At 31.8% G+C, this 23,172-nt stretch overlaps 1 protein-coding gene and 1 long non-coding RNA gene across 7 annotated transcripts in view; one reads left to right on the forward strand and one right to left on the reverse strand.

Moving 5' to 3' along the window:
• Nucleotides 1-23,172, forward strand: part of LOC139813851 (uncharacterized) — a 77,695-nt gene that overhangs the window by 4,740 nt on the left and 49,783 nt on the right. The window lies entirely within an intron of this gene.
• On the reverse strand, nucleotides 1,867-22,991 carry LOC139812598 (beta-alanyl-bioamine nonribosomal peptide synthetase ebony-like). Of its 6 annotated transcripts, XM_071777548.1 has the most exons (15): nucleotides 15,006-15,185; nucleotides 14,682-14,840; nucleotides 13,561-14,228; nucleotides 12,602-12,786; nucleotides 12,147-12,422; nucleotides 9,090-9,245; nucleotides 8,543-8,769; nucleotides 6,945-7,007; nucleotides 5,988-6,198; nucleotides 5,605-5,772; nucleotides 5,206-5,405; nucleotides 4,542-4,746; nucleotides 3,771-4,134; nucleotides 3,255-3,705; nucleotides 1,867-3,143 (listed from the first exon to the last, which is right to left on the reverse strand). In XM_071777548.1, the coding sequence occupies exons 4-15, from the start codon at nucleotides 12,732-12,734 to the stop codon at nucleotides 3,003-3,005; spliced, it is 2,595 nt and encodes an 864-aa protein (XP_071633649.1). In that variant the 5' UTR covers nucleotides 12,735-12,786; nucleotides 13,561-14,228; nucleotides 14,682-14,840; nucleotides 15,006-15,185; the 3' UTR covers nucleotides 1,867-3,002. The 6 variants fall into 6 exon arrangements, with proteins under 6 accessions (XP_071633649.1, XP_071633651.1, XP_071633652.1 ...); XM_071777550.1 differs by lacking the exons at nucleotides 14,682-14,840; nucleotides 15,006-15,185 and adding an exon at nucleotides 22,855-22,933; XM_071777551.1 differs by lacking the exon at nucleotides 14,682-14,840 and having other exon boundaries at nucleotides 13,561-13,849.

Here is a 23,172-nt window from a genome sequence, read left to right on the forward strand (position 1 = left end):
TCTACGTCTTATTGTTAGTGATATGCAAAACTCATTTTTTATTATATTTTTCCTATACTTGGTACTTTACATTTTTATTATTAAATTAAATTAAATATTATTAAGGCTCCTGGGTAGTCACCGCGGCCATATTGGATTCTTACTATCGAGGCGAGAAAAACACCCAATTTTGTTGTGCATGCCATTTTCAAATAAAAAGACATTTCAATAAAACGTCACTATATAGATCGTTTCAGAACACTTCCAAAATTGGCCGAAAACTACCCTTTTCTGACAATGAACAAACAGCCATAAAACGAAGCCTAAACATACGGGAAAAATAGCCGTTTAACGACTATCGAAAGGAGGTGAAAACGTTCCTTCCGCATGCAAATCTTACTTTTCGGCCAATTGTACGACTTTCACGAATACGTTAAACGTTAGAGCACAAGCACAGAGCAAATAATAAAGAAATAGCACGCACAACAAAATAGGTTGTCAACATGTCACAAGACAGAATTCTCCATTGGAGAGAGTGAGAGGAGAGAGTGGCGTCGCCACCGTCAACGCAGAGTTCTCGGCTCAGGGACCAGGAGCCTTAAGGGGGAATACTTAATTAGAAGCGCGAAAAAAAAGCAATTTTTGTGAATTTTTTTAAGGAAACCTATATGAATTATGGTATTGGTATTTTTTCTACATGAAAGTACACACTTTTAAGAATATGTTAAATTTTTTTTATTAAAAAATATTCGATATTGGCGGAGTATTCATGGGTTCTCTGTCGACTGCCGTGGTGGTCCTCCGCGGTGACCACTCCCATTTCATTTGTAATCATCAGAATAAAAAAAACCAAAAAAATTATTAAAATTGACATTATAATTTAGTCTTTGTCGTAGGGGTTTTTGAAAATATCGATTTTTGACAAAATGGCGGGCGTTTGAATTTAAGGGTTCGATTTTTAGGGAAAAATTCGGGTTTATTTTGCCGATAAAAAAAACTAAGTCACTTAAAAAAAAATCCTACGACAAAGACTAGATAATTATGTATAGAATAACCTCTATAAATTTCAAATTGATCGGTTCAGTGGTTGCCGAGATATTTTGGTCACCGATTTTTAACATGGTTTCGAGAAAAACGCGTTTGAAAATTGAACAATGAATAAATCGCGAAAATTTTTCAACTTACATAGAATTATCGATTCCAGGTCCATAATATAAGTCCTCCACCTTGCTTGGAATGCAAAAATTGAACAATCAATTTTTTCGAACTTTCTAATTGGGTATTCCCCCTTAATCCAACGAATTAAATTATTGGTATATCGACTACTGTCAAATCGCGTTAGAAATTGAAGTTAGGTTTAAATTCTCTTTCTCTCTTTCTCACACACACAAACACACACACACACACTCATTCTCTCACTCACTCATTCACTTACTCACTCACTCAGCAGTCGTAGAATCTATATATACATATATGTATACACATCTGCACTTTAAAATTGGGGAAAAAAACAACTGAGAAATAATTGATGCTTAGATATTTTAGCTTGAAATAGATCCACTTAAAAAAGATTGTTTTGTCAGAGAAATTATACCTATTCTCTCAAAATTAATTTTATTAAATACTATTAATGTTAACTGCATACCAGTTGCATGATTTATCTGTGAAAAATAAATATTAAAATAGTTCTATTGAGTAATATAATGTAATTATTAATGTTTTAATAATAATAATGTGTATTAATAATAATATATTATTAATATATAAACTTTAAAATATTTAACACATAACTGATATCATTGGTCGAAGGGTTTATGTTGAATCATTCGCGATTGTTATAAATAAATAATAAACAGAAAATCCCGAATTACAAATTAAACATGACAGTTGAATAATTAAATCTTTTATTACTTATATTGTTTCGCTTAAAAAGTAAAAATGTTACATTTATCCATAACAATTTTGCAATATTAATCGGTGACCGATTTTTCATATTTGATCTTATTAACTGCCTAGGAACGATCCGACAAATTTGTACAAATAATTGTTGCACGGGATTTTTATATGCGCTTATATTATATTACGATAATTGAGATTAATCTGTAAATAATTAAAGATTTGTGTAACAATTCTTGCCGTTCAAGCGTTTGATTATGCCAATGGTAACTTTGAAACGCGATAGCAATTGCAAATTATTTCAACATTCGTATATAGCTATACATATTACAATTGTTACTCACGATTATCGCACATATATGTACAAATTTATTATTACATCATTTTATTTCTCTCCATTAATCGTCAAAATATCATATCATGTAACATTATATTTATTATACCTTATGCAAAGTAAAATGAATGACTATAATTCATCATGTTTTACATTACTTTAATTATACTTAGTAACTGGTTCTTTTATAATACCTTTTACTTAAAATACTTTTCGCTTAATACTCTTTACTTAGAAGATATATAATTATCATAATGAATAAGTGACTATGTAATACTTCAAAAGCCAACCCAGAAAAAATTTTTAATAAATCTGCTGTGAAATATTTATATTTTATTTTAATCAAAATACTTTTATTGAAATTTAGCCGCGTTGTAACATGCAATTATTAACTTTAAAAAATTTTTTGTAGCTAAAATCTTCGAAAATTATATCATATTTTTATACGTAAGTATCAATTAATAGTTAAAATAGATTTTTAGGCTAAAGTAAAGAATTATAAAGGTCTTCTAGCCTATGAAAGAAATGAGACAAAGAAACAATAATTATTACATTTGACAAGTAATGTAGAATCGTAGATGATCGTTTAATTACTGTATCGTGCATTATATTGTCACTGATATTTATAGAAAATAATAATGCGATGTAAAAAATAGGTTTGTTGTCATTGATTATTAATGATCACAAATGCATCGATGAAAGATCGCAGTTAATGCTTACACTATATTTGATAGTAATACTTTCTTTTCACACTATTTACTGTTATTACACTAGATATATCTACAAAATTATTCTAGTTGATCATCTTCAATGAGCAAATTGCCACTTGGTTATCAGGAAATTTGTCGAAAGGTTTATTTCCATCGAGTGTCTCGTATCTATTCATCTGGTATACCAGCAATGTTTCATAACCGTACACGTCTATAGCAAGTTGCTGCACATAAAGTTTAAAAAATATAAGTCAAATTTTTGCAAAATCATGTATTTGTTTGATAAGTTACTGTGTTATTAGCTAAGTTATTAAAAACTTAGGTTTATCGTTTACCTGTGTGAGTGGATTAGTGTTTGTGGTGAAAATTCCGATGTATTCTTTTCGTTTGGTAAGTTGCAAACAAAATTCTTCCATTTGTCTTATTACGAGTACATTTTCCGTGGGATTCAAATCGCTGCTCGTCCCCATCATGAAACTATGAATAATCTTGCCTTTACCCTTTGGTAATTTGTAATCTCTGATCGGTCCCTCCAGATATTCAATGAAATCAAAAACAATCATTAACTCAGATTTCAGTATCAGTTCAGGTTTATCCCAAACATCAAAGTTGAAAGTAACTCCGATTGTTTTGCCACTTTGCGACGATTTTATTACGAAACTGAAGTTCTTCTTTACAAGAGGAGCCCACATAGCTTCCACAAATTCCAGACAATCGGCTCTCGTTATGTTCAGCATTAAGTACTGCTCCAATTCAGGTTTTAAACAAAAGCCCTTCATGATTATTCTGCAAATTTAAATAAATGTTCATCCTTACTTTCGCACGTATATTTAATTATGCACAACACTTACTCGATTGCGTCCTCCTTATGGCAGTCGTTTAATGATTCAAAGACGTACGATTTCTGGTCAATGGCTTCTTTCAAAGGTTCCTCGTCGGATACTATGAACTTCATCCGGTCTAATACTTCGGCTAAATTTTTCGCTGTGATAAAATCCGTGATACCGATCTGATAACCTTGATCTCTTAACTTGGTCACGGTGTAAATGGAATTCAAAGAATTTCCACCAATTTCGTAGAAATTCGCGTTTAGCATTACCGGTGTGCGACTACTACGTCCGGTTATGGATGCGATGGTCGGAAAGAGGATACGGGCTTTTGCAAGATCTTGACTTGGCACTCCGCTGTAATCGCAATTCATAGCAATGTGGTCTTCTATAAAACAAAATTTTTTATTTTAGTCAGTAAAACATAGATCTTTTGAGTTAAAATATAAATTAGTCATTTTTTAATTTATTGATAATTAAAAGAAATTGGATCATAATTTATTCTTATTTACATTTGAATTATTAATTTTTAAAAAAGTAAAGATTACAATTTGATACGAATTTTTTATATGCAGATTGGTGGAAGAGCAAATAAAAAATCTGACGTTTTCTTATAAACATCTATTTTTATACGTAAACATTTACATATAAGACGGTTACGTGTAATTAAAGTATAACTAAGTAAAATAATTAATATTTCAATATCTACGTTATTTAATATTTCAAAGAGATATTACGACGTACGTATAATTTTACTTGACAGAACGATATAAAGTCATCATTAGTTTGACATACCGTCATTAGAGCAAGATAATTCGTATCTTCTCAGCAATTCCTGTCGATCCGTTTTCCCATTTGTTAGAAGAGGTATGTGATCAACAATAAAAATTTGTGGTAACATATATGGCGGTAATGTCTTTTGAAGAAGATTTTCTATTTTCGAGCTGGATAGGGTCGTGCATTGGCACGAATGCGTAACGGTAACGAACGCTATTAATGCCTGAAAATATAAAATATACCTGTATAAATTAATTTTACGTTAAAAAATCGATTCACACATTTTTTAATTTTTTTAAATATTCGTGCCATTAGTAGTTTTAGTATAATAGTAATTTAGAGACGACGCTTTTAGTATGAACAATAAAACGTTGCCGATAAAACGTTTTTAAATTTCATGAAACTGTATAGTAGAATAGTTTGTTCGGTGGAAGCTATTAGATTTATGAAGCATCGATATTCAATTGATAAATTACTTCAATTTCTTCTTGACATGAAAATGATGAGCACAACCAAAAATATTAAAGGTTGGTTTTGTATTTAAAGCGATTAGAAAAATTGATATGTATGCTTATTTAGCTCTATAAGATATTTAGGGAAGATTTTAAAAGAATTACTTGTTGTGAATTTTTTTCAACATATTTACGTTTTATCTTGCACACATTTGTATTGAAATATTTACCTGTGACAGTTTGCCGGGTTTATGACAGAGAACCACAACTTTATCAATATTGGGTACCCTGGCGACCACCTTTTCGACTTCCGTGAAATCGACACGGTGACCCCTAATTTTGATCTGCGAATCCGCAGATCGTCCTTCGTAAATTAACGTCTTTTTGACTATTTTGGCGTAATCACCCGTACGGAAGATTTTTGGATATTCTGCAGACACATCAGTACATTTTTAAATGCGTAACAAAGTCGTAATTCTTTCCACTAAAGAAAACGCGAAATTTCGCTTGTAAGGGAAACCAAGATTACGAATAGGAGAATTTGTATGTCGCAGTGAATTCTTTAAGTTCGAAAGACGTAGAATTCGATCTTCTTGTTGTGTTATTATCTTGTTGTTTTATTTTCTCACCTGGATCAATGGCATAAGGATTGTCCAAAAATTTATGTGTGTCTTGTTCACATATATAACCCGCTGCAAGATTTCTTCCAGCCACGATCAGCTCTCCGACTTCTCCCTGGGGTATCAGTCGCAAGTTCTTGTTCGCGAGATAAATTATGCAGTTGTCGATCGGCTTTCCTGCAAAGACACAGCGAGCCATGTAAATGTTGTTTAGCGATTATTAACAATAATTCATTGAAATAGACTTTTAGTTATTAGCTTAGAATTAATTAATAAATGTTGTTATGCTTTGTTATATTGTTATATTAATTATATTGTTATATTAATTATTTAATTATTTTATTACTTTTATAACATTATTTTATTTTTTTAACTTTATTTGTTAGTTTTACCGATTGGCACTTTCTTCATCTCTTGTAATTGTTCCCGTTTGTTTAATAGGTAATATGTAACGTCACCCATGACTTCCGTGCTACCGTAGAAATTAGCTAATATTTTGCCCTTGTTGTCAAACGTGGTGAAAAATTGATTGGCCAATGCGACCGACAAAGTTTCTCCGGAACAGACCCAGAGTTTCAAGCGATCGAGAACGTTGTCATTATCCTGTGCAAAACAACGACAGACCGTATATTGAATCCAAGGTGTTGCAAAGCGGTGTACATTCTTATCATGTAAATCATAACCGTGTTTCAAGTGTCTCGATTTGCGACAACATTGCATAAAGATAACGATAATGTAAAAATTTTCTAAGCCGCTTAGGATAATAAGCATGATTTTAATTATTCTTTAATTATCCTTGTTGACAGATACCATATTAACACAGATACCTCGACAGCATGATTTTCGCTAATTAAACATTTAATCGAATGCTCGTAATCGGTGTTGGATAATTTACAAGCGCAACTTATATTGATTTGTGGAAAATCTTCTCAATTGAGACACGCCGATCTGGAAATCACTGAATTGTGAATGCGTTGATTTTTATTTATTTAATATATATTTGCATGTACGTTTTGCAATTTGCTTAAGCGTGACGAATAAAGCGTGTCTAACGTTTCCAAACTAATGTTGAAATGCTAAAAGTAAGAGGATGCTTAAGATTTTCGCGAGTGTTAAAGGAAAAACGTCGACACGTCTTATGCCTTATCATCGATGTATAGTGAATTATTATCATCATTATGAGATATTGAAAGTTACTCATTTTAATGGTCAGCAAAGCACGTTGTTCGTAACCTTTCGTATAATGTTGCGTAAAATCACGATTAAAATTCCCGAAAAATTTACGTAATAATAATAGGTTCGTCTATCTTGCGATAAATTACACGTGGAATATAACTTTACATACTCACTCGCAAGTCTAGATACATGAGCAATGAACGCAACAACGATGGCACAAGAACTAAGCGTTGTATCTGAAACATAGATAATTCAGTTTCTTTGTCATAAATTAAGTTATATCACATGTACGCGATTCATGTGATTTACACATTACATTAGACAACAGATGGCAGAAGATTTCATAAAATTTTAAATTAGCTAGAGTTTTACCGAAAACTTTTTGATCATTGCAGTATTTATTCAGTTCATTTTTAAACTGTTGTAAATTTTTTTTACTAATTGTATCATGTTCAAATTATAGCCACTAAATATATTTTTTATACCATTAATTATTTAAAAGAAACAAAAATAGTAAATCTAGTTTTATAAAGATACGTGGTAACTCAACTTGTCAAAAACTATAATTTTGTATACATTGCATAATATGCTTTCTCTAAGAAATGTAGAAATGTTTAATAATATACACTAATAAAATATATATAGATATACACTGAGAATCGCAAAACAGTAATAGTCTCTGAATTTTCGTTCATTCTCAATTTTTAATCTCAATATACAGATGCTTACTTAAAAAAAAAGTAATATCTGCTGAAAAACACAGTAATATCTAAAGATTAAGATCGTAAGCGATTGTCTAAAAGAAATAATAAAAAAGAAATAATTACTGAGAAGTTCCATTATTCAATCATGTGCGTTCAGTAGCCATTACTCTTGGCTTTCCATATTCGTTCTATCGCACGAGTTCAGAGCAATTCAGAGAGATATATGACATTTATAATAGTTACTGTAGAATAGATTGTTAACTTAGCGTTAGCGTATTGTCATTCCGGAATCTTAGATTCGAATCCCGTCTCCCGTTAATATGTTTTTAAAAATTGTAAAACAGTGCGTAATTTTAATTAATAAAAAAAAATAATATATGCGACACCACGAATACAAATTAAACTATTAGAAATATTAGAAAAAAATAAGAACTATTTAAAAATAAAAAAGATTTTTTTTTCGTTAAAATATTGCACCGGAATCATTACTGGTCTTTATCGTAATGGTTACTGTGAAATCCGTACTGGTTGCTGGAAGAATGTTTACTGTAGTTGTGTGTAATGGTTACTGTAAGAAAGACTAAAAGTTGAGAGTGAGCAAAAATACAGTAATTATTACCGTTTTTCAGCTTTCAGTGTAAATATACGCATTAAAAAAATGATATACCTATAAGAAATATAAATGTTATATATTCTATGCCATGTGTTGAACATAAGAAGATCAGAAAATTTTAATTATATTTATAATAAACTTATAAGTACAACATATTAAGTAATTTTTAACATAATTCAAAGTTAAATGAAATAAATTGATTTAATTTTTATAATACTAGTTTCCATGATACATTCGCAAAATGTACTTATTGAGTTTGTTTACAATACAAGTTACACAGGTTTTACTATACAATAATATTAAAACTTTTAATTACCATAATTGTTTACTTAAAATAAAATCTATGATTATTTTTTACTTATAATAATTTCTTTCATAAATTATTGAAGTTTTTTTACTTCTAAAATACTCTTGTACTGTTATTATTATGCACAATAAATTAGTGAGTTTTTACCTGATGTTCTTCTAAAAGCGGTACTAACTTTTCCGGATCTTTAGTCACGCTTTTCGGGACAATTACTAGGGTACGGCTTTGTAAAAGAGGTCCCCAAATTTCGGGAACACTATCGACGAAAGTAAGGGAAGTTTTAAAAACACATCGTTTTTCATCATCAGCGAATGGAAGTTCCCTCCATTGCCATTGTAGACGATTCAATAGAGTAGCATGCGATATAAGCACACCTTTAAGAAGATAAATGTGTATATTACAAACAATTATGCTCTTTTAGATTCTCGCTCTTTTACAAACTAAAATATCACAATTTGCTACTCTTGTCTTATATTTTTCTGTAATTTAAACTAGGATTAATATCCTTTTACAGAAACACAGTTCTTATTTGCCACGTATGAACATAATATTGTAAAAATATTCTATTACGACATTCAGTAACAAATAACGTCAATTTATAATGAATAAAAACGAGTATGCACGCGTTAAATTGTATTTTTTACGTTGTATTATATAATTAGTGTCTATAATACAATGTGGTATTATTATATACCTTTGGAAATTCCTATACTTCCGGAAGTATGAAGAACCATAGCTAGTTGATTCAAGCTCTCTTTAGTTTGTAATGCATCTTCTTGTTCCTGTTTAGCTTTCTCCAAAAGTTGTTTATACGTCATGACTAAAGCTCCCTCATAGATTGATAAATCCGCTAAAAGCAGAATCGTATTTTTAGTTAATTGTTCATATTGAAGGAATAAATAGAAGCGGAGGAAATATCAATTATCTATTATTTTGAATTATGTCCAATCAAAATGAAGGTTTTTTCGCACATATTTATACCTGAAAGAATAAAAAATCTCAAGGTTCTTTTGCGCATATTTATACAACTGAAGGAATAATAAAATCTATCCGCGTTCTGCAAATTGTTTTGAAACAATCCACCATTCGCTTTCAGTAAAAACTAATCATTATAATATATAGATCTATGTACACACGAAAACTGCGCGAGTCTATATATACACGAAAATTGCGGGAGAAATCACATAAGTGTGGTAAGAAAGAATTATTACGTAGATATCTCACAATTATTAAATCCTTTATCTGCTTTATCACATATTGTACGCTTATTAGTGGCGAACGCGTAAGTTTGATAGCATCGTTTTGACCGTCATTAAGCTGGCACAGCCATTTTAGCACAATTAAATGCGATTTATAAAAAATTAATTGCTATTTTGGTAGTTCCGAATGACCTCTCCCGATTGACCTAAAATTTTACACATAAGTATTGTTTTTGATGTAAGAAATAAAGTACGCGTGGTCCCAACTTCGGGAAATTAAAAAAAAAATTATGAGCACTTATCGACTAATAAAATTGATTTTATATGATATATACGACATATAAAAAATATAATATATATATAGTATATATAATATATATAGCACGCGTAGAAAGTTGTAAACCCATGTGGCAACTCGTCTCGCGTGGAAAGTGTATGCGTGGTGGTAGTAGGTTCCGCCCCCTCCTGCGGGGATCACCACCTTTAAAAAAACTAACTTAACCCAACCCAATTGTTGTGTGAATGGAAAAGTATATGCGTGAATACAATGGATTCACTCTTTCCTACCCAGAACAAAATTAATGAAAGATTTATTACTTTAACCAAAAAGTTTTGGTTACAATTACCGGTAAAATTAATAAATTATAATTTATCACATTTACCATCGTATCTTGAAAATTATGCACAAAAATTGGTAATTACATATAATTAATCGAATTTATCACTTTTATAGTAACAAATATATCATGTAGAATTTTAGTCGATAGTGCTATCATAAAAAAATTTTTTTTATTTCCTTAAGTTGCGACCACGCAGATTTATTCTTTACATCGAAAACAACTTATGTCGACTTACTTTAGGTCGATCGGTAGCAGTGGTCATTCGGAACTACACCCGCTATTTTTTTGCTAAATAATTGCCCAATTTTCGATTTTTTTGCTTCAGTCGATTTGCTAAAAACAATGGCTGTGCCAGTTTATAAGACTAGAGGTAGCACTGTCATTGTTTTCAGTAATTCGGCTCGAGCAAAAAAATCAGAAATAGAGCAATTAATTAGCAAAAAATTGCAATTAATTTTTATATAAGTCATTCGATTGTGTTGAAATGGCTATACCAGCTTAATAGACGTTCGGTTTTGATTGATGGTAGTCACGTTAATTTACTACAAAGTTGAAATATCTTTAAATAATGAGATTATGAGATTTTGTATAAAATTTTGGTACATTTCGTACAAATTGAAGTCAATATAAAATAATTAAAATCAATGATGTGAAATTATTACATTAACACTAAATAAAGTGAAAATAATATAACTTGATTATTTTTGAATATTTTATATTTTCATTAAGGGGCTACATCCACCTAAAGGCCCGAAAAATAGGTCAAAATTCAGATTTTTTTTTTTTCAGAAATTATTAGTGGGAATGAAACGAACTTTGTTTGTACTTAAAGATACATGTTTTGAGAGCTTTAAAAAAACTTTTTAATTAAAAAATTTTCAAACACAAAAAAGTTATGGCTGCCGGCAGATGATAAGTTTTTTTTTGACACGTTCGGCGGTGGACATCAGATCTGGAAAACCGCTCGATGGATCGTTTTGAAATTTACACAAAATACGCTGAGAAACATTTAGAGGTCGTTGACGATCGCCGATTTTTAAAATCGATTTTTTAAACAAAATGGCAACGAAATGAAACTCAGGTATGGACAATTTGTGAGAAAATGTAGTCATTTTTACGTAATTATTAAAAAATAAAGATTGATTTAAAAAAAGTAAGATTGTCAACGACTTCTAAATGTTTCTCAGCGTATTTTGTATAAATTTCAAAACGATCCATCGAGCGGTTTTCCAGATCTGATGTCCACTTCCGAACGTGTCGAAAAAAAACTCATCATATCTGCCGGCGGCCATAACTTTTTTGTGTTTGGAAATTTTTTAATAAAAATTTTTTTTAAAGCTCTCAAAACATGTATCTGTAAGTACAAACAAAGTTCGTTTCATTCCCACTAATAGTTTCTGGAAAAAAAAATATCTGAATTTCGACCTATTTTTTGGGCCTCTAGATGGATGTAGCCCCTTAAAGAAATAAAACTAAAAATTGTGGTATTTTCAAATTTTATATATATTTAAAGATATTATAGCTTCGCATGAATTAGATTAGAGCAACATATTATCTTTTCTATATTCACATTATGGATATTATAACAAACGACAAATCACTTATTTAAGATTAACTATTATAGAATTCTAAGATTAATAATTTAGGATTAAAAATATTATTAAAGTTTAATTTTTAGAAATTAACAAACATTAATATTGTAAAACATTGGCACATTTCATTTAACTGATTCTTCTATTTTCTAGATAAAAGCAGTAAAACTGCATAATAGATAAAACTGGAATAAGAGATAGGTAAATAACTAAATAGATAAATAACTAAAAATAAGATAAAAAATTACATAAAATTAAATGTAGAAATCGAATAATGATAAACTAAATTTGTTATGATATTTATTTTGGAACACTTTACGATGTAAAAGAGGACATTTACCTTTTTCCTCGACCACCATTATTAATGGTTGCGCTTCTTCGAGAATGTGTTTCACTCTAGACATCGGAAATTCCGCGTCCAAAGGTAGATAAGCCATTCCTGCTTTCAGTACACCAAGTAATACAGTTGGAAACCAATGCGACGGGTTCATGCAGACAGCTATTAATGACTGAGAAGTTTTTTCAGTCTTTTCGTACTTTTGTAAAGCTCGTGCCAACTGATTGGTGATGTTATCCAATTCTTTAAAAGACAGCACGTATTCCTGGCCGGCGTCATCTGTATCGAGTTTCCAACAATGTTTAGATATAAATTTCCTTTCATATATACAATGTTCACATTATCATAGGCATTATTTAATACAACTGGTTATTTAAATTGTCAAAAAATTTATTCTAGACCACTTTTTCGCGATGTGACTTTTATTATATTTTATATCGAGAAGCAAATCCCCTTACCTTCGTAATATAACGCGGTTTGATTTGGATGGACTTTTGCTGCACGACTGAATAATTCATGCACTAAATCTTTTTTCTGATTTCTTCCTGTCTGCTGACCTCTTAAGATTGATGGCTGTTGCAAAGTACTCATTTTTAAATGATCGTAGAAATTGTAACTTCTTGCTTCAAATGTTAGCAAAGATCTAAAATTTAATTTAGAATAAAAATTAATAAGCACGTATTTATTATTAAATTTATAAACACATACTAATACTTTTGAAGGTGAAATCTTGCTTTTTGAAATTGATAGTTTTATAAAAATTAATTGATTATTTTATATTCTGCAAGACAAAAGTTTACATTTTGTGATAAGATTTGTGATAAAAAGTGTTTAAAGAAATATTGATATGCACACGGAAAAAACAGTATGGTATTGGCACACACAAATCTGATTGTGTCAACCAGTAAATTAAATTAAATAAGTCATATCAACCATACACATAATTACCGCTCAAAAATAATTAGGATGCAGCTAGGTTGTTTACTAAATTTTTTTGGTTGTGTGCACTATATCATTTTTTCCGTGCACGTTAATTTATTTTAGAGATAAATTATTTTCTTATTGAAATGCTCAATATATCAATTGCACTAAATATTTGTGTCTGAAAATAATACATAGTCAGTTGCATAAGTTACTATATATTATGTAAAACTGGTTATCATTTTTTATATAAGATGTTACTATAAAGAGAAATCTAAAAAAAGAAAGGGTAGCTTTTTGGTGGACAAATCACGTAGTCGCAAAATCAATTCTCTCTCAAATAATCAACATTAGGATAATCTGATGTGGCACATTTAAAAAGAGATGTTTGTTTTAATAAACGATTATTATGATCGTTTATTAAAACAAACATCTTGAAGCAACAATGATCTTGAAGCAACTGCTAATAAAGGATAAAGACATATACTTTATTTACCCCAAGGGGTCTTAAAGGGCGTTTTAAAGGGATGTATCCAACCCTGTACAACTCATCCATTACTACCCTTCTCTTCTCACTTAACCCTTTGGACCAACGGTTTAACGTCTCTTTTCGAAAGACGGAGCCCAGTTTTTCCATCTAGGGTTACCTCTCTCCGCTAGATGGGGAGGGGCAGCGTTTTTGCTAAGAAATTTCTTAGTGGCTTAGCGGGATTCGAACTCGGTTCTTCGGATTACGAATCTGGCGTTCTACCCACTAGATCAGCCATCACCCCCTCCAGCAACTGCTAATAATGAGTTAAAATTGATAATTCTATCTTTATTCAGTATAACTAAAAAGCTATCCTTAATTATTCCAGTAAGTAATTTAATAGTTATATAATAATCTTTAGAGTAATTTTCCTTTCAATTATCGTTGTGAGATAATGGGTTACACTACCCATTTGATTTTTATATTATTGTTACGTTTTGTCAAAGTTAAGTTTATTTGTCCGTTTTTGGGTCAAAACATTTAAGTTATTTATCCGGGATTTGGTTGCGTGATTAATTCAGTCCGAAGAGATATCAAATTTTTATGTTTTAAAACGAGGGTCCGATTTGTTTATTAACCCATTAACGTCAAAGATTGTTGATTTTTTAACATGTTTTTGAACCTCATTTTTACGCCTGTAACAGAGGAATAAATAGATTAACGTTAGTGTTCCTTATATTGTCGGGTATGCTGTAACAGAATTTGGGCTTATAATAGAGAATTTCTAACTTATACAAAATTAAATATGGCGGCTTCTGTACAAATAAATGAGAAAAAATTGTTCTTTTTAATGTTTATGATTTTTTTTCGGACTGAAATCGCGCAGAAATCTGGAATATCGCTCAACCATCGGTGCACAAAATTGTTGCCCCTTTTCTGGGCATGAATGAGGATTAAAAGAAATCCTATTGCCACAGTCTTTGACAGCGACAGGTAAAGGAAGGAAATCTCCTGTTGCCACACTCTTTGGCAGCGACAAGAATATCAGGAAATTACTGTTGCCACGCTCTTTGGCAGCGACAGTTAAGAGATGTGAAATTAAAGGAAATTACAGTAAAATTAGTTTTGAAAATTAAAATTAAAATTACCTTTTTGGGCGGCAGTGTGGTCTAGTGGTAGAGCACCAGACTCGTAATCTGAGGAACCAGGTTTGAGTCCACTAGAGCCATGTAAACATGGAATGTTTTTCCGAAAGCTGCGCCCCTCCGTGCAAGATAGGCTCTTGTGCGGAGCAAACTGGGCTCCGTCTTTCGGAAAGATACGTTAAGCCGTTGGTTCAAAGGGTTAAAGTGAGATGAGAAGGGTAGTATTGGATGAGAATTGAGTAAAGGGTTGGGAACGTCTTTACAAAACGCCTTGCAACCCTGAGGGGAGTCAATAAACGTTTTTCTTTTTTTTTAAATTAAAATTACCTTTATTCATGGAGAATACGTTTACAACTGTTGTTTAAAATCTGGTTTATTGATATGATTTTAATTCGTGTTTACAATTGTAGTTCAGATTTGTTTTAAAGATTTGTTGAAGTTAAAGTGTATTAGTGTATATATTAGACTGTCGGTAGATTAGCTTATGAACACAGGAAAATAACTCAACTAACTATGATTTTTCGCGCCTATTTATACTCAAGTGGCGAGAACCTCCCCGCGCGAGCTTCTCACCACTTCTTTGTCTTACAATTAGTGTCCTAAAGGAGGAGGAAGGTCTTATCACTAGGTGTAATTCTATGCCCTGCGTACCGCGGCCTGAGCACCGTCTCCCATCAGAAATCGGATAATTAATCAATATTGATATCTCTTTTTTAACATTTCTGGTTATTTTAAGACTGAGTTAAATTTTGTTTGCACGTAACATTATTAAAACAGTTTACGTTATACGTAATCAATTATATTATCGATCTTGTAAAAATTAAAAATCAATTGGATTAATTTTATATTAATTAAATAGTTAAAATTCCCACAAAAACAGTGACAATAATGGCAAGATATTTACAGAACAAGCGTTATTAACGTATTTATGATAAGAAAGATAGTTTGCATTCCTGAATTATACTGTAGCATTAAAGTGTCGGCAATCTTGTCGCTGTCGCTATCGCTATCGCTATCACCTATTGTGCAAGGGGCTTAAGATATGAGATGTTTGTTTTTTTTTTACACGTGGAAATGTTTTACGACAGTGTTGTCGTCGGTAGGAAAAAAGGAGTCATCGGAATTCCGTCTCGCCTTGACTCGATAAAAAGAAAAAGAAATTTACATATAGAGGAAGGTTGTTCATACACACGTTAAAATGCGTACAATATGTGCACGTTGCACTTATAATATATTCAATGCTATCAATAAAACGCGAACTTTATTAGAAACGAAGGAAATAAGTAGCGAGTCGTTTAATCATAATATGCCGATGCATTATTTAAATATTTTGTTCGCGCGCGGATGTTGATTTTCACGCCGAACAGAGTGCCGGAATCGCTCAGAGAAAGCGAGAGGGATAACAGGCGGGAGCAAGAAATGGCAGAGCGTAGCAATAGATGGAAAGCGAAGAACACGAGGATGTCTGTGAATAACAGACAAAAGCGAACACTCGAAGGGTAAATAAAGACGATCACAAAGTTCCGTTTAAATTGTTCTTGCCAAATTCACCGTGGTACCGTTTATTTTACCGAACTCGTTACACAGTCGACTGATCGGACTTGTGCGAGAAGAACGGATCGCCAGTGTTCATCTGGCCGAGTCCTGCAGAGGCCAACGATTCGCCGATGGTTGACAGTCAACGCGTGTATGTGATCCGTTGCCTTCACAATCTGATTTGCGTTCTTAAGTCCGGCTCGATTTTTGTCGATTGTAACGAGTATAATTCCTCGAGTTCGCTCCAGGCATAGAGTTTGCTCTGAAATTCTACTCAGGGAAGAAGCGGCGCGGTGTTCTGATTGGCTCTGATTGGCCTGGTAACCATCTCTGATAGAAAATTATTAAAAACGGCTATATCTGTATTATTTTTAATCGTGTTTTATCGGTTCTATCGTTCTATATTTAGAAGACAGATAAAACATTAATCGAATCAAATCGGTTTTTATTATTTTAGATCCGAATAAGGAAATAACTATACAAATTTTATAGCTATGAATCGTTTTCTATATGTACAATTATTGCCCGTCTGAATCAATTGTATATACACGATATAGTATATATCGTTATTTATGGTAATAATTTTACCGTATGCATTAATACGGATATATAAGAATAAAATGATAGACATCTCATCGATATTTATATGACTTAACCGAACCAACACATCTATCGTTTCTTATCAGAATTTTCTGACATACAACTTATTATCTTCTTTACGGCAGCAAATCGGTTCGTTTTCTATCGTATATCGTATATCAATGATATAAATTGAATCCGCATCAACCAATCGGCGATTAATTCGCGACAATGTCACTAGGCCGCGCATGATGGAAAGCGCTTCTCGTATTTAAAATACATCCAGTCATAATATATAAGCAGACCCCTTGCGAGGCGAAAAGCAGCGACGCAAAATCGGTAGCAAAAATGGACGGCTATAAGACGAATAGAAAACCACCTTTAATCTATTTTGCTTCTAAAATAATTAATTATGCTGAGTTCTCAAATCAATTAAAACAAAGTATTTGAGAAAACTTTCATCTCAAGTTGCTTGGTAATCAAATAAAGATTTACTTTTTTAGAAGATTACATCGGTTTTAAAAAATTTGGTATTAACAAACAGTAGGCTTTTCATACTTATTCTCTTCCAGAGGATAAGACATTAACAGAACTTGAAAGGCCTATCAAATATACCGAATGTAACTGTCTCTAACGAATTAAAGAAACTTGGAATTGAAATTAACTCGTGCGTTCAACTCAAACGATGAAAATAGCATTTACGCTACTTATAAAATAAATCTGAGTGCCAAATTTTCTCTCACACAATTAAGAAAGATTCGATACTTATTTTATTCAAGAATTTATTGGGACAAATTTATTAATTGTAAAATTATTTTGCAATGTTACCGATGCCAAGCGTTTGGCCACACGTTCGCTAACTGCTTTAAGAAATTCAGATGTGTTAAATGTGCTGAGAATCATCTCACATCGGATGGTAAAAACGACTCAAATTCCCCGGCAAAATGTTGCAATTGCTTGGGGGAGCACCCCGCGAGTTGTCTCGAAATGTCAATCATATTTAAAATTTTTAGAAAAACGCACGACCGCAACTCGCCCGACTGGTCTGGCTTATGACTTGCATGAAAACTTGCATGCTAAATCTAACAAAATTCTTTCTACACAGTATAAATTTTGAAATTTAAATTTTATCGGGTATGACTTTCCTTTGTCAGATAGATCGGCTTCCCCAACAAATAAACATGTTTATTATTCACCTCCAAAAACACATGCTGAGGCTTTGAAAAATTCTAACGATCAAAACAACAATCTAAACGACTTTACGCACACTGATGACATAGCAGACATAGCAGATTTTAACGGTTTGATTTTTGAAATCAAGAAGTTGAGCCAGCTTGTAAATATAAAATCAATGCTCAATGCTATACGAGAGTTCAATAAGAAATTAGCCACTTGCTCAATGCTATACGAAAGTTTAATAAGAAATTAGCCACTTGCACAGATGGACTCAGTAAACTGCAGATGTTTGTTGAGGCAGCTGATCTTATTAACTAAAAATAATTCCTTTCTCCTCTCTATTAAGGATATGCTTGTGGAATGTTACCAGCATAAATAATAAAGGATTAGATCTAAATCATTTTATATGCTCTATTGATACAATATTGATATTGCCCTAATTACTGAAACGTGGCTACATACTAATACTAAATTGAATTTTTCTGGTTTTGACATCATTTGTTTGGATGCGCCCCGTGTTAAAGCGGGAGGCTTGGCAATTTATCATTAGCAAAACCTTACGTTATCATACCCTTCCTATCCCGGATATTGATGGATGTGAAATATTATTAATAAAGCTGCTATCGGGCTTGAATCTGACTTTGGGGGTCACTTATATTTCTCCTAGCGTTAGATTCGACTTCGATAAATTTGATGCAATATTTAAAGATTTATCGTATGATAAGATTTTAATTGGCAGTGATTTTAATGCCAAGCATCGTAGTTGGAATAATTTCTGCAATGATAGTAGAGGCATTAAACTGCTTAATTATTCAAATAAGAATAACTTAAACATTATGCACAGCTCAACTTACTTGCGTAAAGCGCCCCGTAGACATCCTTCCAACATATACATATAGATTTGTTTTTGGCTAAAAATATGAATTATGATTTTATGTGCGTAACTGCAAATGAACTATCTTCTAATCACCTTCCCGTTCTTTTAAATCTAGAAAAATAGCAAATTAAGAGTCGCATAAAGTCAATTGGGTCGATTTTAAACTTGCTACGAACAGGTGGAGGATAAGACATAGTCTGCATAATCAGGAAATGATTGATTCTTGTATTTATGAACTACAACAGTTTCTCTGTGGGGCCTTGAGAAAGTCTACCGAGGTGCAAAATTTTAACTTGAACCATGTAACTTTAAATCCTGTTATAGCTTCAGAAATAGATAAGTTTATTAAACTTTGCAATTTACTATCGAAGAAAATACCAGCATTCTAGTTCAGATAAATATAAGCATTATCGTAATACACTCAATAATATCATTCAAAATAAATTAAGTGAAGCTAAAAATAAAAAATGGTTTTAGCATTTGAAAAAAGCTAAAATTAGTGATAATAGCAACTGGGGGCTGCAGAGAAACAAAACACCTGCGCCACCTTTCGATCTTGGTAATAACACTTTTGCATACAATCCAAAGAAAAGCTGAATTATTGGCGCAGAAATTTTCAAAAAATATACCAAGAAGCAGACGGTCTTATATCTCCACATGAAAATGTAGTGAATGAATATGTTAAACTCTTAGATGAAATGACACCTTAATGCAATTTAAAATTTATTAATCCTCCTCGTTTAATTTTCGATATCATCAAATCCTTTCCTAATAATAGAGCTCCTGGCTTAAATAAGGTTACCACATCTATGCTTAAAAAATCATCATATATAAGATCGTACTTCAGATTTATTATGGAGTAATGGAGTAAATGGAAGTTTTAATCGATTCCCTTAGGGTTACAATTCTCATATATTACTACCCTTCTCCTCTCACTTAACCCTTTGGACCAACGGCTTAACGTCTCTTTCCGAAAGACAGAGCCCAGTTTGCTCCGCACAAGAGTCTTTCTCGCACGGAGGGTGTAGCTTTTCGGAAATAAATTTTATGTTTACATGCTCTAGTGGACTTGAACCTGGTTTCTCAGATTACGAGTCTGGCCGCTCTACCACTAAACCACACTGCCGCCACTTCAGATTTATTATATTATCTTAAATTTATTTCGGAAATTTTATTTTTCTTAATGTTGGAAGGCGGCTAAAATTCTTGCTTTTCCTAAGCCGGACAAGCCACAAACATCACCGACTAATTATAGACCTACAAGCCTTTTAAGCTCTCTAAATAAAGTTTATGAGAGAGTCTTACTCACGCAGATTGATGCCTTTCTTTCAGCAAAGAATATTATAATTAACGAACAGTTTGGCTTTAAATCACGCCATTTCACTATACAACAGTTACTCAGAGTCACAGAATTTTTTGCTATGGAAATCAATAAAAAACAAAGTTCAGCTATGGTGTTACTTAATATTCAAAAAGCTTTTGATTCGGTTTGGCACAAGGCTTTGCTGTATAAGCTAAATATTCTTAGTATGCCTGAGTATATAATTAAAATACTACGTTTTTATTTAAAGGATCGCAATTTCACAGTTAATTTTGAGGGTGAATCTGTTTATAAAGCTATATCTGGAATTCCTCAGGGCTCTATATTGGGGCCTAAAGAAATGAATCAGTATGAATCTGATTCCTTAATTCACGGATTCATAACGATTGAAATAAATTGACTAAAACCGATTCAAACGATTCATTAACCATATTAAAAACGATAGAAACTGATATGCACTTGATAAGACATTTACGATAGGATCCTAAGTATTTTGTAACGTAAGTTTCTGATGGAGTATCATAAATAAATGATTCACTAACCATATTAAAAACGATAGAAATTGATGTGCAGCTGATAAGACATTTACAATAGGCTCTCAAGTATTTTGTAACGTGAATTTCTGATAAAGTATCGTAAATAAACAATTCACTAACCATATTAAAAAATGATAAGAAATTGTTTATCATTTTCTATCGTTGGCGGTTATCAGGGTGACGTTTCCGCGACCGCATGTGTCACGTTTCGCGAACGTGTCAAGGTGAAGAGAATTACGCGACTAGCACGACAATATACAAACAAGAGACAAAATGCTCGACGAAAATAAATATTAATTTAAGTCAAAATCGTTACAAATTAGTTACTTCTTAACATATTTTAAAACGAGATTTTAAAATTAATAATCTAATTTTCGTCTTGACGACTAAATTACTAAATGACTAAACTTATTGTTATTCCATGAGCATCCTAATAATAATAATTACTAACAATGAGTAATTTTTGGTGATTTTGGTAAACTGAAAATAATTTTCTTAATTTCTGTTATAATTTTTTGATTTGAATTGATTTTTTAAATTTAATATTTGATGAGTATTATAATATCTCCAAAGTCTTAAGCACATTTTTTAATATTCTGTATAATAATGGATCAAATTGATGATAATGATGAGAATCGATTATAACGTAAGTGCTTATGATTAAATTCGTGGCAATGTCGAAATTTGTTAACGTGGGCGCTAATTATTCAAGCGCGTTTTCTCGCTCTAATAACTTCAAGATTCAAATAATTGTATTTGCGTAAACATCGACAAAAATCTGGAAAAAAATAGCTTAAATTTTTAATTGTTCAAATTTTTATTAAAAATAAAAAATTTGATTAAAATGAGATTATTTAGCAATAAAGAATTATTCATGCTTGATCAAAGCAAAACCTATAATAATACACGAAAAAAAGTATGGAACAACTAATTATCTGTTTGCTGCAACCACAGAGCAATTGTTGAGTGACTATATTGCAACAGTGACGATACCTGGTTGTTCCAACCAAACTATTTCTTGATACTTCAACTACAAATATTTTAATGGCAACTACACCATTTGATTGGCTTAAATAACATATCGCGATGTAGTATAAAAGTAAATCGCTATCACACCTAAGGTTATTGTAAATACGAACATACTCTCTAAATCTGAAACAGTGGAAAGTCACTGGAGTGGCATACTTTAGACTGATATCAGTAAATAAGTCACTGACGCATCAGTCAGTCTAAATAAAGTATGCCCACTCCAGTGACTCATGCGTCAGTGACTATTTACTGATATTAGTTTAAAGTATGTCACTCCAGTGACTTTCCACTGATTTAGATTTAGAGAGTAAATTCATCGCTAATCCATAATAATGAAATTAACCGTGTTGAGATTCTGTCAAAATTCAATGATGTTATTCACCATAGTCGCTGCCACAAAGCACCCATGAGTAAAAAAAATCAAGGAAGAACTAATGTTCAATAGTTACATATCTTTGATCAAACTTAGTGGCAACTAAATAAAAGTGAAATAAAGTACCTGAGGTAAATAAGGCCCGGGGTGTGATAAGGCCCAACTTGTCAAATTAATATTTAGAATGGTGCAAACGTATTAAAATTTTATACACACGTAGAGAATAAACATAAGTTTGCCGCGCTAGCTATGCGCCTCCTACGCCTTATCGCCAATGGCGCCGCGATTGTCACGCGAGATAGCGACAACTGCTGCGTTTTACAAAAACTCCCGATATAGATTTGTAAGTTTTATTATATTTTTTATTTGTTTTAATTTATCTAGTACTTGCTATTATTGTTCGTTTTTTTAAGTTTTCTAAATGTAATTTGTTACGTTATTTTGTAAATTCCTTTATGTATTAAAGTTTTTGAAAATGTTTTTTTAAAGTTCGGGTCTTATTATACTATCATATAATAAAGCCCAAAGTAAACTTTTTTTAAAGTTGTCGATAAAATGAGAAAGAATTATTTGAGAAAGAATTATCGATTTATGTATGTTTTTTATTTAAAATAAAATAAAGTTTAATACCGACAAGTCCTTTTTATTATAATTTATTTTTAAATAAGGTAGGCCTTATTTGCCTTTAGTACCTTATAATAACATTGAGATTCTATTAATCTTGCGCGAGAATAGGTAATGAAACTTACATAAGAAGTGAAAAACGGCGGCGACCATGGCAATAAACTTGTATTCTTTCGTAGCAGTCTTAAAGGTCTGTCAATGGCGCGATTTTTGACGCTCAAGCCGCGCGGCACTAATCGCGCGACAGCAGTCGCGCATATACTGTTATCAAAATCGCGATCAGAGTCGCGTGACTTCACAGAAAAAAATAATTATTCTACAGCCGAGGAAAACACTTACTTATTTTATTTTATTTTTTTTCAGTAAGTTTTTTTATAACAAAGAAAATATTTTCTTACTAATAGTTTTCAAATATCTTGACACAAGTCTTTGAAAAGCCAGAA

This window comes from Temnothorax longispinosus, chromosome 5 (assembly GCF_030848805.1).
Source record: "Temnothorax longispinosus isolate EJ_2023e chromosome 5, Tlon_JGU_v1, whole genome shotgun sequence".
In the NCBI taxonomy this organism is placed as follows: Eukaryota; Metazoa; Arthropoda; class Insecta; order Hymenoptera; family Formicidae; genus Temnothorax; species Temnothorax longispinosus.

Excerpts from the sequence above, each read along its gene's own strand:
- LOC139812598 (XM_071777553.1), bottom strand. The coding sequence starts at position 12,734 with ATGAGTACTTTGCAACAGCCATCAATCTTAAGAGGTCAGCAGACAGGA. Across the intron at positions 12,423-12,601 it reads AACCGCGTTATATTACGAAG|ATGACGCCGGCCAGGAATAC; the intron begins GTAAGGGGATTT and ends AACTCGATACAG. Across the intron at positions 7,008-8,542 it reads CGCTTTTAGAAGAACATCAG|ATACAACGCTTAGTTCTTGT; the intron begins GTAAAAACTCAC and ends TCTATGTTTCAG.